This window comes from Macrobrachium rosenbergii, chromosome 55 (assembly GCF_040412425.1).
Source record: "Macrobrachium rosenbergii isolate ZJJX-2024 chromosome 55, ASM4041242v1, whole genome shotgun sequence".
NCBI lineage: Eukaryota > Metazoa > Arthropoda > Malacostraca > Decapoda > Palaemonidae > Macrobrachium > Macrobrachium rosenbergii.
Genome location: NC_089795.1, coordinates 32,974,894 through 32,990,175, shown reverse-complemented (window position 1 = coordinate 32,990,175; position 15,282 = coordinate 32,974,894). Strand labels below are relative to the sequence as shown.

Genomic DNA, 15,282 nt, shown 5'->3' with positions numbered 1-15,282 from the left:
GACCATAGTTTAAGCGCGAACTTTGAATCTTCTTACTTTTCGCAAGAAATAAATGAGACCATGAATTCGTCATTTATAGCTCTGCATGTGAAATGAAACTTATGAATCATGGAAGTAGTTCAGATGGTGGCCTTCATAGTGGCTACAAGACAATTTGAATGATCTCATGTGGTATCATTTGCAAGAAACAACGCTACTACTACTTTGGGTTCACAAGAGAAATTTAATGGTGAAGTAGTAATATGATTTTATGAAATTTACGTTTTCAAGCCAAGCACTGGGGCTCTTTTGACTATTCAGTGCTTAAGACTGAAACGAGGGAGTTTGAGTGACTGGGCAGCAAGATAAAAGAGACCCAGAAAATAAATGAGACGAAGTACAAAGGATCTAAAAGTGCAACTGAGTGAAAACCCTGTAGTTACGCTAAGAAGTAATGAGGCTGGATAGCAAGATTGAAGAAAGGAAACGGGAAAGAAGGTAAAGTAAAAGGCTAAAAATGGTTACAGCTAAGGGCCGAAGGGACACTGCGAACACCTATAGTAATATGTTTTTGAGAAACTCCATTCCATTTTCTAGTTTCAAAGGGTTTTGTACACATAAGTGTGATGGGTATGCCATCAACATGTTCCATACCTGATATGAGCACGTTACTAGCTAATTCTTCTACTCCTCTACTCCTATTGAATGTGTATCAGTTCCTCCCTAGTTTTCTTTAGAAAAAATTAAGCTTTAATTGCACAGAACAATATATTTGTAGAAACTGCATGATTTAATTACTGTAGTTTAAATCACAAACACTATACCTACAACTAAATTTATATGCATAGCCCTGGCTGTCTTGCACCTCTCTCTACTTTGGCCGAACATTTTGAGAGCAAACATATCAGATGTTATATCCTTCACTCGATCTGTATTATTAGAGCTAAGAAATCTGCAATATAGCGTCCCTTCTTTATAATTGACAACCTAATCCATTCAAAAGTTACATCCCATTAAGTGGTAGTTTTCTATACAAATATAACGTTGTTTGTTAAGGAGCATTTGGAAAACTATTCAAATTATCCATTAGACCCTGAGTTGTGATGGGATTAAAAGTAATGCAAGATCCCATTAAAATATGCACAAAAGTTTTATTCCACTACTGCAAAAGTGGCTCAGCATCCATTTATTTTTTTCAACTCTTGTAGAAGAAACAGTGCACTGGTTGTTATGATAGCTGAGTTAAGTAATGGTCTTTACAAGAAGAAAAAAATGTACATTTGTGTTTCTTGAAGGTTCGAACCTCATAGATAGACTGTGGATGAGAAAATACTGATCTACAAAGATGATGCAGTAAAAAAAAAAGGTAGACAATGAGAACACGAGTCCAAGTAAAATGAATGGCCCGATGGTCACCTGGTTGTGGCGTATACCGTCAAACCCAAGAAGAAGAAGAAGTAGTGTAAACAAAGATGTCAGCTGAGTTAAGTTACTATTATCAGTAGAGATGAACAAGAAGAATGATTCTGACTTTCAGCCACATTCAATGGAAGTAGAGTTAAATGATTTGAAGGGTAGGTTTCTGAGTAATATAGATTCTTTATTATGGTGGGCGATGCGCTACAGTTGCACGGTAGACCTAGGCAAATATTCGACGTAGACTAGGTTAGGTAAGGTTAGGTATTACCGTACTAATGTAAGGCAAATCCAGTCCAATTTGAGTTTCGGTGTTTCTGAGTAAGAGTTCCGCACGGACTATTACCTTGGAAATTGATTTTGCCTATACTTTTAGTGTTGCTGATGGAGTTGGTGTTTGTTGTCGGTTAATTAGGCCTACTGTATTATGAATCTCATAGCCTATCTACCCAACATGGTTGGGGACCCTTTGGAAACGCCGGGTTTTGGAAACGTTGGGAGAAAGAACAGACTGCCATATTGTTGTTGTGGAATGGTTCCGTGTATGTGCAAGTCGTCAGGGAACCATATGTTAAAGTAGGGATTGGCTAAGGAAGCGTATTATAGGCTAGGAATGGTTATTTTTTGGAAGACTCCAGCCACATTCTTATAATGGGAGGTGGTTGAGCCAAACTTAGAATTACCTAAATTAAATTCTAAGTATTAGCTCCTTGCCTGTTTTTACCTTGGAAACTGTTTTTTTCTACACTTTTAGGGCTTCTGATACTTTTGGTGCATTTGTTTGTTGTCAGCCATATGGAATGTCCCTTCGCCATGTTTAGTATTGGCCTGGGGTGGTGGGCGGTACCCATACGTTAATAAGTTATTGCACTTGCTGGACGGGATATGAATCGTTCCAAACAGACGTACCAGTGCCTCTGTCTTGTGAAGATTGTGTATGGAAACCCCTTGTTGGATGGATTTCAGGGGTTAATTACAGGTTAATTACATTCGTGCGACAAAAATTGGAGGTAAATCCATAATTAGTGACCAGAAAACTGTAGAAAAAGTCAAGTTAGATGGAAATCACTGCCGCCGAGCTACTACTTAGATCTACCTTATATTTTTCTTGGGTAAAACACATCAAAATAATAAATTTCTTCTCAATGCATAACCTTCACAAATGCTCAATAACAGGGAAAAATAATTAATCAAATTACAACTTATAAGGTAAGACAATACCGTCCCCCTGCCCCCCTCCATAGCTAATACGGCAAAATTGTAACGAGTAAACACCCCTAGGTTACGTTAGGTTGGTATTTTTAGGTTCTTTTAGTTCGCTATCATTTCCAATCCATTTTTACATGAAAAACCCAAAATGGTTTTTGATGCAAAAATGGCTAGCTGGAGTCTTTCAAAATGGCTGGCTGGAGTCTTCCGAAAAATTACCAAAGGAACTATACTAACTTAGCGTACCCTAACCTAACCTAACCTAGCAGGCCCTGTTACTTAGTAGGGGGGTTCTGGCCCCCGGACCTCCTGGTGAAGGAAACCACTTTTTACCAAACACTTCCCTATACCACTGCTTATAAGCATTAGCACTCCAGGATGGCCAGGGTACAACTTTGAGGCTAATTACAGGTTAATTACAGTTGACTGACAAAAAATAATGGTAAATTCTTGATAAGCAACCAAAATACTATAGGAAAAATCAATTTCCAAAGTATATAATACCCCATGCGGAGCTATTGTGTACAGGCAGTCCCTGGTTATCGGTGGGGTTCCGTTCCCGACAGCATGACGATAACCGAAAATCGCCACTAACTGAAAATTTGCGATAATAGCACTGATTCCTCGGCACCGATGACTGGTGATCAGCGCCGCTGATAACCGGCGATCAGCTCTGATAACCAGGAATCGGTGTCGAAAATCCAGTTATCGTCATCGCTAGACAACTGCTGTAAAACCGGATTGCCGATAACTGGGGACTGCCAATAGTTTTACCTCCATTTCTGCAATTTTTTGTTAAGTTTGGCTACACACAAGAGTGTTTAGCCTGTGCGAGATAAATAGTTTTTCTGTGTGTTTCATAAGTGTTTTGTATGAATCTTGCTCACAAAACCACTCGTTTCTGTTTTGCTGTTCCTCTTTCTGTCCTAGAAATTAAAGTATGCCTGTCTTGGTAAAAATCAGTACCAATATCAGTAAAAAATCATGAAAATGCACTTGAAAAACCAAATTTCAACAAGCATACATCCTAAAGTTACTTTCCAGTATAATCTATAGTAGAGTGCCAGAGCCTAACCAGATGGGAGCTTCATCTTAGCCTTGCCTTGACTGATATAGATCATACAGTTATATAAGAATGCATCCTGATGAATCTAACTCTTAAATTTGTTTATAACTGCCTGAAGCCTAGCTTAGTAGTAATTTACAAAGATAACGATATGGGAAACCTTTTGTAAAATGTTCTAAAACACCCATTGTATTTTCATTACAGATAATTACAAATTCATATGTGTCGCCTACTGATATGAAATTTTCCTTGAGTGATCTTGGGTGTTCATTAGCCCATCTTAGGAAAACGGGGATTTATCCATCCAAAGCTGTTCACTTGTAGACTATTCCAGTTAGTGGTTGTTTTGATGTATTTTATATGTTAGGCTCACACCTTGAAAATTTCCATATAATCATATCCTAACCTGTTAGCTAGGCCAGGTCAAACCACTAATCTATTTACAAATGATTGATACCATAGGCCTTCAGCCTTGTTAAAAATTCCAAGTTGATTGGTTTAGGCCATATGCATTTTCCATGTGCGTTGTTCGTTGCTCCCTTTGCTGTTTCTTTGGCTACGGTGGAGGATACGAAGTCTGAAGTCTGTCACTGTGTGGGCAAGGGCAAACCCTGTGGTAAATTCATGTCCCCGATAGCAATAGACCCGCTCTCTGTGTGCATTTTGTACTGAGGACGAGAGTGTATGAGTGAGGAGTGTTGGTTGGCTTCTCCTCTAATGGTTGCTCTGTAAGAACAGGCATTGGAGGAAGGGCAGTTTGTGAAGAGAATCTACTCTAAGCCTCTCCCCTTGTTCTCCTGTGCTACCGCCTTCACCTAGACCTTCCCCGACAGCAACTCCTTCAACAGCTATGTCAGCCCCTCCTCCAGCTACGTCATCAGAGGAAGGTCCTAAGGAGGAGGATATTCTGAGGAAGATGATGGATATTTGGGTCAAAGGCAGGGCTCAGCTTCAACAAGCAGCAGGAGGATATCTTCAGAAGGTCCCAATCTTCTTCCACCACGTAGAGACCAAACAGGACAAAGACCTTACCCTAGTGTCGGGCCAACCAGCTTCATCCAAAACAGGTGACAACGTGGGCAAACTCTTGTACAAGAAGATTTCAAGAGCAGATTCTGCTGGAACATCTTCCTCTCCCTCCAAGTTTCAGAAATTGGGGAAGTCCTGATCACCGTTTCTAGACAGGGTCAATCATGTTCACCTTCAATCGCATTGCCATTGGCGTCATCAGCTTCCCATCTCAGTATCAAGGAACAGCACCAGGAGTGGCTCATCCCGTAGCAGCAGCAGAACAGTGAGACAGAACAGCTCTATGAGGTGAAGCTGATCTCAAGCAAGCAGTGCTGTCTGATCTCCCCAGCGTCAGAGCAGGGGGAACTCCATTGGTTGTTTGGGTAGCAAGCTACTCCATCCCAGTTGCGGAGCAGATCAAGTAGGAGATGTAGTTGCTCTGGTAAGAAGTACTACAAGGTCTCCTCCCATTCTGGTCGGCAATCCTCCAAGTGCCATTTGTCAGGACACCCCAGCAGGCAGGACCAAGGTAAGGGGCTACAACAGCAGAGGGCAGTGTTGCTGCAATGTGGAAATGTGGCCTCCAGTGTGGAAGTTTTGATGCACAAGATGATCGGGTGCAGAAGTGAGGTCTTCATTTTATGGTCTGCCACACCAAGTGTGGGAAAAAAATTCCACACTTTTGAGGGATTTATTGTGGTCAGATATATTAGTTTCTTATATGATTGATTGACCTATATTCTCGGTCATTTGCATATTTATATATATATGTTTATATAATGGTGACTGAATAAAGAACCATCATGAAGCAGCAGAAGTCGATCAAGTAATCTCTTGATTGACATGTCGATTGCAGACTACAACAGAGTGACAGCAGCTTTAGGTTTCCATCTAATTAAGGTAACTTAAATCTGTTTAAAATTGTTTTCATAAATGTAAAAAGTGATTGTGATTAACTTAAGGGAAGTTTATGGGAAATGATCTTTAGAATGTGAAGGAAAGTACATATCGTTTTATATACGTCAGATTTTACCGATGGTTGAATGACTTTAAAATTTAGGCAAGCATGGAAGTCAGTGGTGTGGAAATGTGGCAACACCGGCAGAAGGTTCAGTGGCGCAGTGCCCCAACCCTCTCGTCCTGCAGCTTGGCAGATAGAGCAAGGGATGCCCACAATGGAGATGGGGTTGACGATCCCTCACAGTTGGAGATTCCAAAGGAAGAGAAGGCTTCTTGGAGTATGTCAGCCAGACCAGGCAGCTGCTAGGCCTGGCTGAACCACCTTCAGTATAACCAGGTGACCTGATCATTCTTGCTATGAACAGGAAGCAGAGACCCCTCCAGAGAGAACTGCAACTCCCTTTGTCCCCCTTGATCAATAGAGTCATGAGGGAGGTAGACTCTCTGGTGGTGGAACCGGAGAACTCTGGCAGCTTCAAGGTCAGACAAACTCCTCCCCCTCCTCCCAAAGCAGGTCAGATACTATCGTTTGGAGGACAATTTTGCCATCCCGAGGACATTGGATCCCAATATCTGAAGGTTAGTTGGCAACATCCCATTGGAGTGATTCAAGCAGCAGAACACCATCTCCTTCTAGCTGAGGGAAGTAAGTTAGTTATAAATGATTTGTTTAACCAGACCTCTGAACTCTTTTAGGGTTCTTCTCGGGCTGGGATAAGCTGATGGAAGTAATAGTCAGGGCATATGCTGCCATGGAAGGCGAAGAATGCCCCCTTCAAGGGTCAAAGTCCATAACAAGAGGTATTGACCCCTCAGGGGCATATAAGAAGAACCATTCTGCCCAACAGGTCCTTCATGTCATTCTACCTGTGGGGCATGGCCCACAGTTCCTTGAACACCTTCACCCTGGGGCCAGTGGTACCAGCTCAGCAGGCGGTATAATGACAGTGGACCCCAGAGGGTAGCTCAACTGTTATCCTCCACCCCCACAAGAAGGTGTGGTGATTACAGGTGGGGTTGACTCCAGTTTGTGATTTTTATTTGGTGATCTGATCCCTAGAGGTAGCTTTATAAGTACTAGTAGAGCAGCAGTGGCAATCCAGAGCACACCACTGTCCACTCTGGATAGATTTGTCCTACCAATTGGTGAGGCTCCAGCTGTGAAAGCATAGGTTCGTATTGCCATTCAGAACAAATACAAAATTCAAATTAATTTGTATTTTTCCCAGGATATGAACATATGCTTTCTTAGGGTAGTTTTTACCCTCCTCTACTGCCCCCCATGCTTCCTCTCTCCCCCACATGGAGTTGAGTGGTGCCACAACAGGCTAATTCACAATCTTCTTTCAAACTTTTATAGTCCCACTGTATAGCAGGGCTGCCCAAGTCAACTTTCTCGATCTACTTCTATTCCTTGCTTCTTCTTTCCCCAGTCCCACCTCACCCATATCCATCCCCACCACATCCATCCAGCTTATCCACTGACACCCCACACTCTTCCTCCCCATAACTGGCATGTTCTTAGCTTTCTTGATTGGTTTCATGGTTTCACCTCCTCTCTTCATATTACATGGCCATAGTGTCTCAGATGAGCTTCCCTAGCCTTCTCCTTTACAATACCTATATACACATTCTTCTTATATCTTGACTCTCCCTCCTTTCCAGTAGTGATATTCCAGCAATCCATCTCACCATCCTCATTTGGTTCTTTCCAACAGTCCCTCCTTTTTCCCCTTAAGTGCCCAAGTTTCTGCCCCATATAGTATTACAGGCCTGGTAACTGTAGGCTGATTCACAATAGGGGTAAGCTAACCCAGCTTGGGTCACAGGTGACTCATAGGCCTAACTGCTATTATAGGAAACAGAATCCTACCACCACACAGCACTCTATCTAAAGGAGATAAATCTCTGGCAGAAGCAGACATCCACACTAGAAAACAGTATTCTAGTAAAGGAAAGATAAATGACCTAAAATTTGTTGCACTGATTTTGTCACTGTTATAAATATATGAGGCTTTAAGTATAAAATACAGCACCTAACTTCAGTGTGGCATTTGCTGACACTTTCGTTAGATGTTTCTCAAAAGTGAGATGTGAGTCAAAAGTTACACCAAGTATAGATAAAGCTTCAGCCTCATTCAACAGAGTCCCCTTCACTTGAAGGGTAGGATGGGGTGGAAAATCTGTACAAGATCTACCAATCAATAGTGTTTTCATTTAGCTTAAGTTCAGCCTTGTACCCCACCAACTACACCATTCATTAATTTGCTCCATGTCATGATTGAGACTAAGGGCAGCTTCATTTCTGATAAGTGGAGACTTGATTACACCCCCAATTGTTGCATCATCACCCTACCCTGTGGAACTCCAGCCACAATACCTGTAGGTCTTGGTTTGTTAAAGATCCCAACAACAGCAACTCGCTGCTGCTTGCTGTCTGTCTTGGCAGATGTTTGAAAAGGGTTGTCATCTTGGTTGAATTTTTGACGTAACTACTCTTCAAAAGATTCCCCTCACAATTTACAGAAAAGGATCTTTCAAGATTAGACTTTTCAAACAATTTTTTTAGTGGGATGGTTCTTACTTGCTATTAGGTAAAGCTTTGGATGATCTCAGCTGTTCTTTACAGGCTAGAGAGCTAGTTTGTTTAACGTTAAGGAGGTAAAGAGACTTGACATCACTTCTTCCAGTGGTAGGAGCAGATTGAATGGACTGTGGGTGGTCATACATTTGAAGGATTGATTGTGATATATTTTTTCAGGATAGTCATCTAAGTGAACATCCAGGATTCTGACAAGTCTTATAAGGTCATTGCTTTTTTTTTGTTATTTCAACCTTATTGAATTTTAGATGCCATCCATTTATGTCTTGGGAATGGGTACACAGTATGTTAAAATGGAAAGGTACTCTATAAAATTTTCACATGCAGGATAAGGAACATATGTACTGATACATAAGAACACTCTCCTTTTTCAAATAAGAAGTCTTGTTTCAGTAACTTGAGGTTGTATGTGTACTATGTGCTTATTGAGAATAGTCTTCAGAAGGTGAAGATATTATCTTTTCTCCATTCTATGGTAAAAATTACAGATCAGCTTTTAGCATGTTTTATTGTCAAGTTGTTACTCAGTGCTTCATGATCTTATTGTCACAGGACTCATGAAAGAGTGGTAGGGAGGCAGAAGTCTACATAACTCCTATTGTCACTCTACCTTAAGTTATTACTCTCTTTCACTCAAGTCCTGCTTGTTAATTTTACCAAGGTATAAGAGAGTCTTGCTCATATAAGTAATACACAGTCAAACACAAACTTGTCTCATTATTTTTTCCCTTGACTCATTAAATCACTTAGATAGCTGTAGATATGTCAAGATCTTTAACTTGTATTGTTTTTTAGCAATTTTATGAATCTACAATTAGACAGGAATGTTGAAGAGCTGAATAGAAATCAAGCATTAAGCAATACTGTACTAAATGTTTGAATTGTGGAAGGACACATATACTGTACTGTTTAATCCAAAATATTTTATATAATCCATAAATGCAACTAATTTTAGTGAGATGTCTTTTCTGTCATGCACTCCAGTGATTTTCTGCATCTGCTTCACCTCTCCAAGTTGCCAGTGGTATTTCATAATATTATGATGACTCAAAATTCTTTAAACTATTGAATCCTTAGTTTTGCAGTATTAAAAAAGTAAATCAAGCTGTATTTATGAAACATAAAGATTATCTGAAGTATATGTATATTGGAATATTTGCATATAATGTCCAGTATACAAAATAACTTTTACTTTTAAGAATTCAGTATTTATTCTTATATTTTTCAGGTTTGTCTTTTCAAGACTATTTGAAGTCTGAATTAAGGAGAGGATATCTTCTTGAAAATGATGAAGAGAGGTATACAGCACGACGAGAGAAAGTGTACACCTTTTTCAAAATTCCTAGAGAAGTAAGACTTGATTAAGTGACTGGTTATTAGATAACTGAAGTGGATACTCAGCGTAGACATTCTTTACATTCTTCATACCTTTAAGGCAACTAAATGAGATGCACAAGAAGCCCTGATTGTGAGGATGAACACAATAAGTTTCAAAAACCCTTTATCAAGATCTGACAATTTACCTTAAAAACTATGCCCATACTAAGTTCATGGCTCATATGATTATGACATTATCTTCAGTTAGATTTGTGTTCACTCTTAAGGTGATTATTACTGTGGCCATATGCCTTGATTTAAAGGAATTAGCATGCAGTTCTAGCTAGCTGCAGTAACACCATCTTTCCAATTACAGCTCCACAGGTAACTCATTTATTTTTAATTTTGTATGTAGTCCCTAGGTGATAGAACCATCAAATTCATATAGGCATTACTATTATTATTACATTATTATTATTATTACATTATTATTTTTTTTTTATTATTATTACTATTAGGTAATTTAACAAGACCACTGAGTACAAATTTATATTTTTCATAGGGCTGGCCTGTCCACAAGAGTAATATAGATTCATCATCTCTCATGATGTCAATTGTAATTACTAATGATAATACCTTGAAATCTTTTAAGTTAACAGTTGTTACTGGCAACTTTATTGAATTATCAGACAAGAGTAGTAGAGATTATCCTTTATAATTACTAATGATGAGCATTGTCCAGAATACCAGAATACTAGAGACCCTCGTGATACCTTGAAATGTTTTACTTGAGTGGTTCTTATTACCAATTTTTTTTATTTATTAGACACAAGTAATGAAGATTTGCAAGTCACTTCCCACTTAAATAGGGACTCAGCATGAGTAAAATAAGACAGATGCGCAATGTTTGGACAGTTTGATATAATAAGAGTACTTTGTAAAAAAAAACTGTACAAGAAAAAATGGGGTGTACTTTATTATATGGTAGTCTTTATCAGTTTGATTCATATGTTCTCATCAGGCTAGAGACTCGGACTGTTTTTCAAATTTTATTTTAACAAAATTGCTATTTATGTTGCAATTCACATAGCAGTAAAATAAGGGACTGTATTAAGATAGATGTTTTGACTACAGTACTCTTTATTGTACTATAGACTAGATGGTTTGATTATATAAGAACTGTGCAAACGTGGTACCTGTTGTTAGTAAAATTGTGTACAGAAACTATCTAGCTGGCTAAGAGGCGTCATTAGTGAATTATTAGTTACGGCTATTTTGGGGTGGCAGTATTATTTTAAGAGGTTAGATGGAAAAAATATTAACTTTTTTTTGAGTTGCCAACAAATATATTTTTATCCTCTGTTTACAATATTCTTTTTATGTAGTTCTCGTGTGTTAGTGTTTAATGATTCCTTTCAGTCAGTGCCAATAATTAAAGATACTGTTTAGAGTGCTTTCTTAATATACTGTACATGAAATTAGCACTGCATAGTTCTTCAGTATGCTTAGAATGTTTTTTTCTTTACAGATTGAAAAATTTGTTGCTTATGGATTCTTCCAGTGTGCAGATTCTTTCTTTTTCGTCTTTACGTTTCTTCCCGTTAGATTTACTCTGGCTATTTGGTCACTCGTTAATAGGCCCGTCAGGAAGTTCTTCGGGTAAGCAAAATTTAATATTTTTTGTAAAAACCTCTTGCCATAAAGGTTTTATTTTTTGTGCTCCTGTGGTACAAACTTGATATTTACTTATCCTTTCAAGTGCCAGTTGACTGAGAGTTGTTCATCCACTAAAAAAATTGCTTTCATCAACACAATAAAGTTTTAACAGCTTTATGTCAAACACTGTCAGATAACTTCCGATGTCAAGGACAGCAACAGTGTTTGGGGTCATGTGTTGATGAATATATCAAGGACAGCAACAGAGTGTTTAGAATCATGTGATGATGATGACCTAACATTGGTAAGATAAGAAAGAATGTTAGCAATGGATTACTGTATGTTGTGTAAAAACCACGTCTTGCAAAAATAGAAGTTTTGTTTCATAGTGTCCAGTTAACAAACAATTTTGTAAATGAATCTTGGTTGGGTACATTATAAGCCAGATGCTAAGTTGGCCTTGAAGAAAGCAAGAATCCTGTGGATCTTACAAGCAGGGATTTTGAGAGAGGACTTCATGTGGAGAAGAGAAAAGAATTAGGAGCCTTAGATGCACTGAGAGAATTGACCAAGAAATAGGAGCTGAGGACAGTATTCTTTCACTAGGGGAGAGATCTGTCAGGGTAGTGCAGAGAAGAAACATGGCACTTACTCCTTCTTTTCAAGAGAAATGTATTGGTAAATGGCCAGAACTGTTTTCAGCAGGAGACAAGATATGATATTAGATATCCCAATCTGTAATAGTGTACTGAGATGTCTTTAGATTCAAGAGCGCCTGAGTAGTGGTAGAGGGAAAGCCTACAAATCACTGTTGCACATCTTCCTTGACTAAATGACTGAAGTGAATGAATAGTCAAACTAATGAAGTTTCAAAATAGCATGGATCTGTAAGCTTGTAGCATCCTGTGGGAAGTCAAGAAAAAAGCTTACACTGTACAGCATCCCTCTGTGTGTGTGTGTGTGTGTGTGTATCCAAGAAGCATCATAATGGATGAGGCTTGCCTTAGATATTGATGGCCTGTGATAAGTATATCCTGTACCATCTGCCATTACATATGTTAGATTGATAATGAATTTTAATGCTTCATCTTTAGGTTCACTAGTCCCTTTTTTCATATTCTTGAGCCATACATATTACCTTCTTTCTGTGAAAGGAATCACCATTTCTAGCACAGTTCAGGAGATAAGGATATGGTTTGTTCCCATTCCCAGTGAATTGGTCAGGCACATGTAAAACAACACTTCTGCAATTTTTTTTTTTTTGTACATGCAACTTACCTGTCAAATATATACTTAGCTATAGTCTCCGATGTTCCCGATAGAAATTCAAATTCTCGCTGCACACGCGACAGGTAGGTCAGGATCTACCATTCCCGGGCTGGCTATGGCGGGAATAGAGCCATTCCCGCTTAATCAGGGATTTTCTCTGTCGTTGGTTCCGGCAACATCTGTTGTTGGTTCCTCCTGCTTGGATTTTCATTTTTCGGCTGTTAAGTGATTTATTTTGACTGACTTTGTGACGATGATCTCTTTGGCTGGTATACGCCAGGTTTGTTTTGAATTTGGCTTAGGAATTTTCTTTAAGGGGATGTTCGATCAGAATGTTGCACCTGTCTTTCGTGGTGTGTGTTAGGACCGGATTGTATGTGAGATCACTAAAGCCAAAGATCCTCACACTGTATGTATGGGAGGGTGTCAGGGGAATGACTGCTGTATTGATAATACTTGTACTGAATGTGAGAATCTGACTGATCAAGAATGGAAGGCTTTGAGTGCTTATGTACGTAAGCTGGAGAAGGATAGAGCTAGGAAGGCTTCTTCTAGGAGCTCGAGTAGGTCTCTCTCTAAGGAGGTAGAAGTAGACCCTAACATTCTTGCAGATTCTCCTGTCACTCCTTTGGTTTCAGCTCCTTCACCCTTCATCGAACCTGCGGATTCGTCGTCGGAGATGGCTGCCATGAAAGCCACGATCCGTAGGATGCAATTGCAGATGCGTGCAATGGAGGAGAAAAAGGTAAAAAGTGACAGTGATTTGTGTAGTGTCCCCAGTGTAGTGGAGGGGGCGTCTGACTGGCTCCGCATCACTCCTAGGCCTAGACCTCTTCCAAACTCCCAGGACCGGTGGAGGAGGAATGTCGACAGCCGCAAGGGGGATGAAGAGCATTTCCAACGGTCAGGCATCCCTTCGGCAGCTCCTGTTGTCGCGTCCCAGGCTGCCTTGGATCGCCACAGAAAAGGGATCCTGAGGAAGTGTTTTTCTTCTTCTGCTTCGTCTTCGCCCAAGCGCGGGTGGAGTTCGGCCGAGGAGTCGCGCCCTTCGAAGAGGACCTGGAAGGCGCCTAGAGGAGACGCTATGGATTCTAGCCCAGAACGCTTCCCAGAGGGTTCTCCCGTTGTGAAGAAGAGAGCTCGAAGATCCCCCTCTTCTTCTTCAGGGGTTCAGGAGTCCACTAAGCAGATCCTGGTTGGCCTCCAGGCTCAGCTTTCTGCTCTTGCTGGCTCTTTGGCTAAGAGCTCTTCTCGTAGGAAGGATGTTTCTCTTCCCATCAAGTCCTCCAAGAAACATCCTTCTCCCAGCAAGCGCCCTTCAGTTTGCAGGCGCTCTTCTCCTGACCTCGCTTCTCCTGATAGGATTCCTTCTTCGTTGAGGCGCTCTTCTCCTGTTAAACGCCCCTCCAGTAGCAGGCGCTCTTCTCTTCGCAGGCGCTCCTCTCCTTGCAGGCGCTTCTCTTCTAGGCGCTCTTCCTCGGATGATAGCGCCTCTCCTTCCAGGCGCTCGCGTCCTCGTCGTCGGTCTTCTCCTGTTAGAGAACGCCTCTCTCCGGACAAGCGCTCTTCTCACTTCAAGTCACGTACTTCTGCTCATAGAAGCGCCTCCCCAGCCACCCTCCCTTCTGGTAGGCGCCTCTCTCCTAGTAGAGGCTCTTCTCCTGTCAGGCGCCAGACTTCTAGCAGGCGCTTCTCCCCTGATAGGCGCTCTTCAGTGGTCAGAGGCTCCTCTCCTTCTAGGCGCTCTTCTCCTGTCAAGTGCCCTTCTTCGTCCAAGTGTTCTCCTCCTCCTGCGGGCCTGGAAGTTTTGTCGGAGGATGAATCCCCCAAGGATGTCAGTATTTCTGACTATAAGAGGTTGACAACTTTACTAGTTCAGGAGTTTGGAGATTCCCTTAAACCTGCTTCTCCTCCTTCTCCTGGCTCTATGCTTTCGAGCACGAAGACCTCTAGATCCTCCTCTATGGTGAAGATGCGTCCGACGATCTCAATGAAGAAGGCGTTTAAGGGCTTCGGGGAGTGGCTTCAATCGAAGAAGGATGCTGGCAAGACAGTTTTCTCCTTGCCTCCTTCCAGACTCTCTGGCAGAGCTGGAATATGGTATGAGACCAAGGAACCGATGGGGTTGGCCCTCCCCTCATCGGCTGGATCGGACTTCTCTTCCTTGGTCGATTCTTCAAGAAGGCTCTCTCTCAATTCGGCCAAGGCTTCTTGGGGTATGTGTGAGCTGGATCATTTCCTCAAGGGCCTTTTCCGTATCCTAGAAGTCTTCAACTTCATGGACTGGTCTCTCGGGGCCTTAGCTAAGAGGACTTTAGACGAAGACTTCATCAGTATGGAAGACCTCAGCAGCGTTTTGTCTTGCCTAGACAAGGCGGTCATGGACGGCTCTACGGAGATCGCTTCCCTTTTTGGAACTGGGTTGCTGAAGAAGAGATCCGTCTTCAGCTCCTTTTTATCAAAATCTGTTTCTCCTCTCCAGAGGTCCTCCCTCTTGTACGCTCCTCTTTTGAGCCATCTGTTCCCCCAAGAGACAGTAAAGGAGATTTCTCGATCCTTGTCAGAAAAGGCTTCCCAAGATCTTCTTGCACAATCCTCGAAAAGGATGAGACCTGCAGCGCCGATTGCAAAGAAGGAGAAGGCTCCCTTTCAGGAGCCCTTTCGAGGTACCAGGTCTTTCAGAAGGCGCAGACCTGAAAGAAGAGGAAGACCTTCAGGACTCCCGGTCAGGAAGTCCAAGTGAGAATCAAGTCCTCCAGACGCCAGTGGGTGCCAGACTACTGAACTTCGCCGAGGT

The 15,282-nt window shown here is 41.3% G+C and overlaps 1 protein-coding gene across 2 annotated transcripts in view; it reads left to right on the top strand.

Moving 5' to 3' along the window:
• The first annotated feature begins 1,187 nt into the window (after positions 1 to 1,187).
• The window catches only part of LOC136835936 (transmembrane anterior posterior transformation protein 1 homolog), a 46,910-nt gene continuing 32,815 nt past the window's right edge, over positions 1,188 to 15,282 (top strand). Inside the window, exons 1-3 of one of the 2 annotated variants that reach the window (XM_067099814.1) lie at positions 1,188 to 1,553; positions 9,472 to 9,944; positions 11,089 to 11,219. Coding sequence is in view for 1 of the 2 variants with exons in the window: in XM_067099813.1 (XP_066955914.1) it covers positions 1,487 to 1,553; positions 9,472 to 9,593; positions 11,089 to 11,219 (320 nt within the window). In the remaining variant the exon portion in view is untranslated. The remainder of the gene's footprint in view (positions 1,554 to 9,471; positions 9,945 to 11,088; positions 11,220 to 15,282) is intronic. The other variant, XM_067099813.1, reaches the window with a different exon arrangement.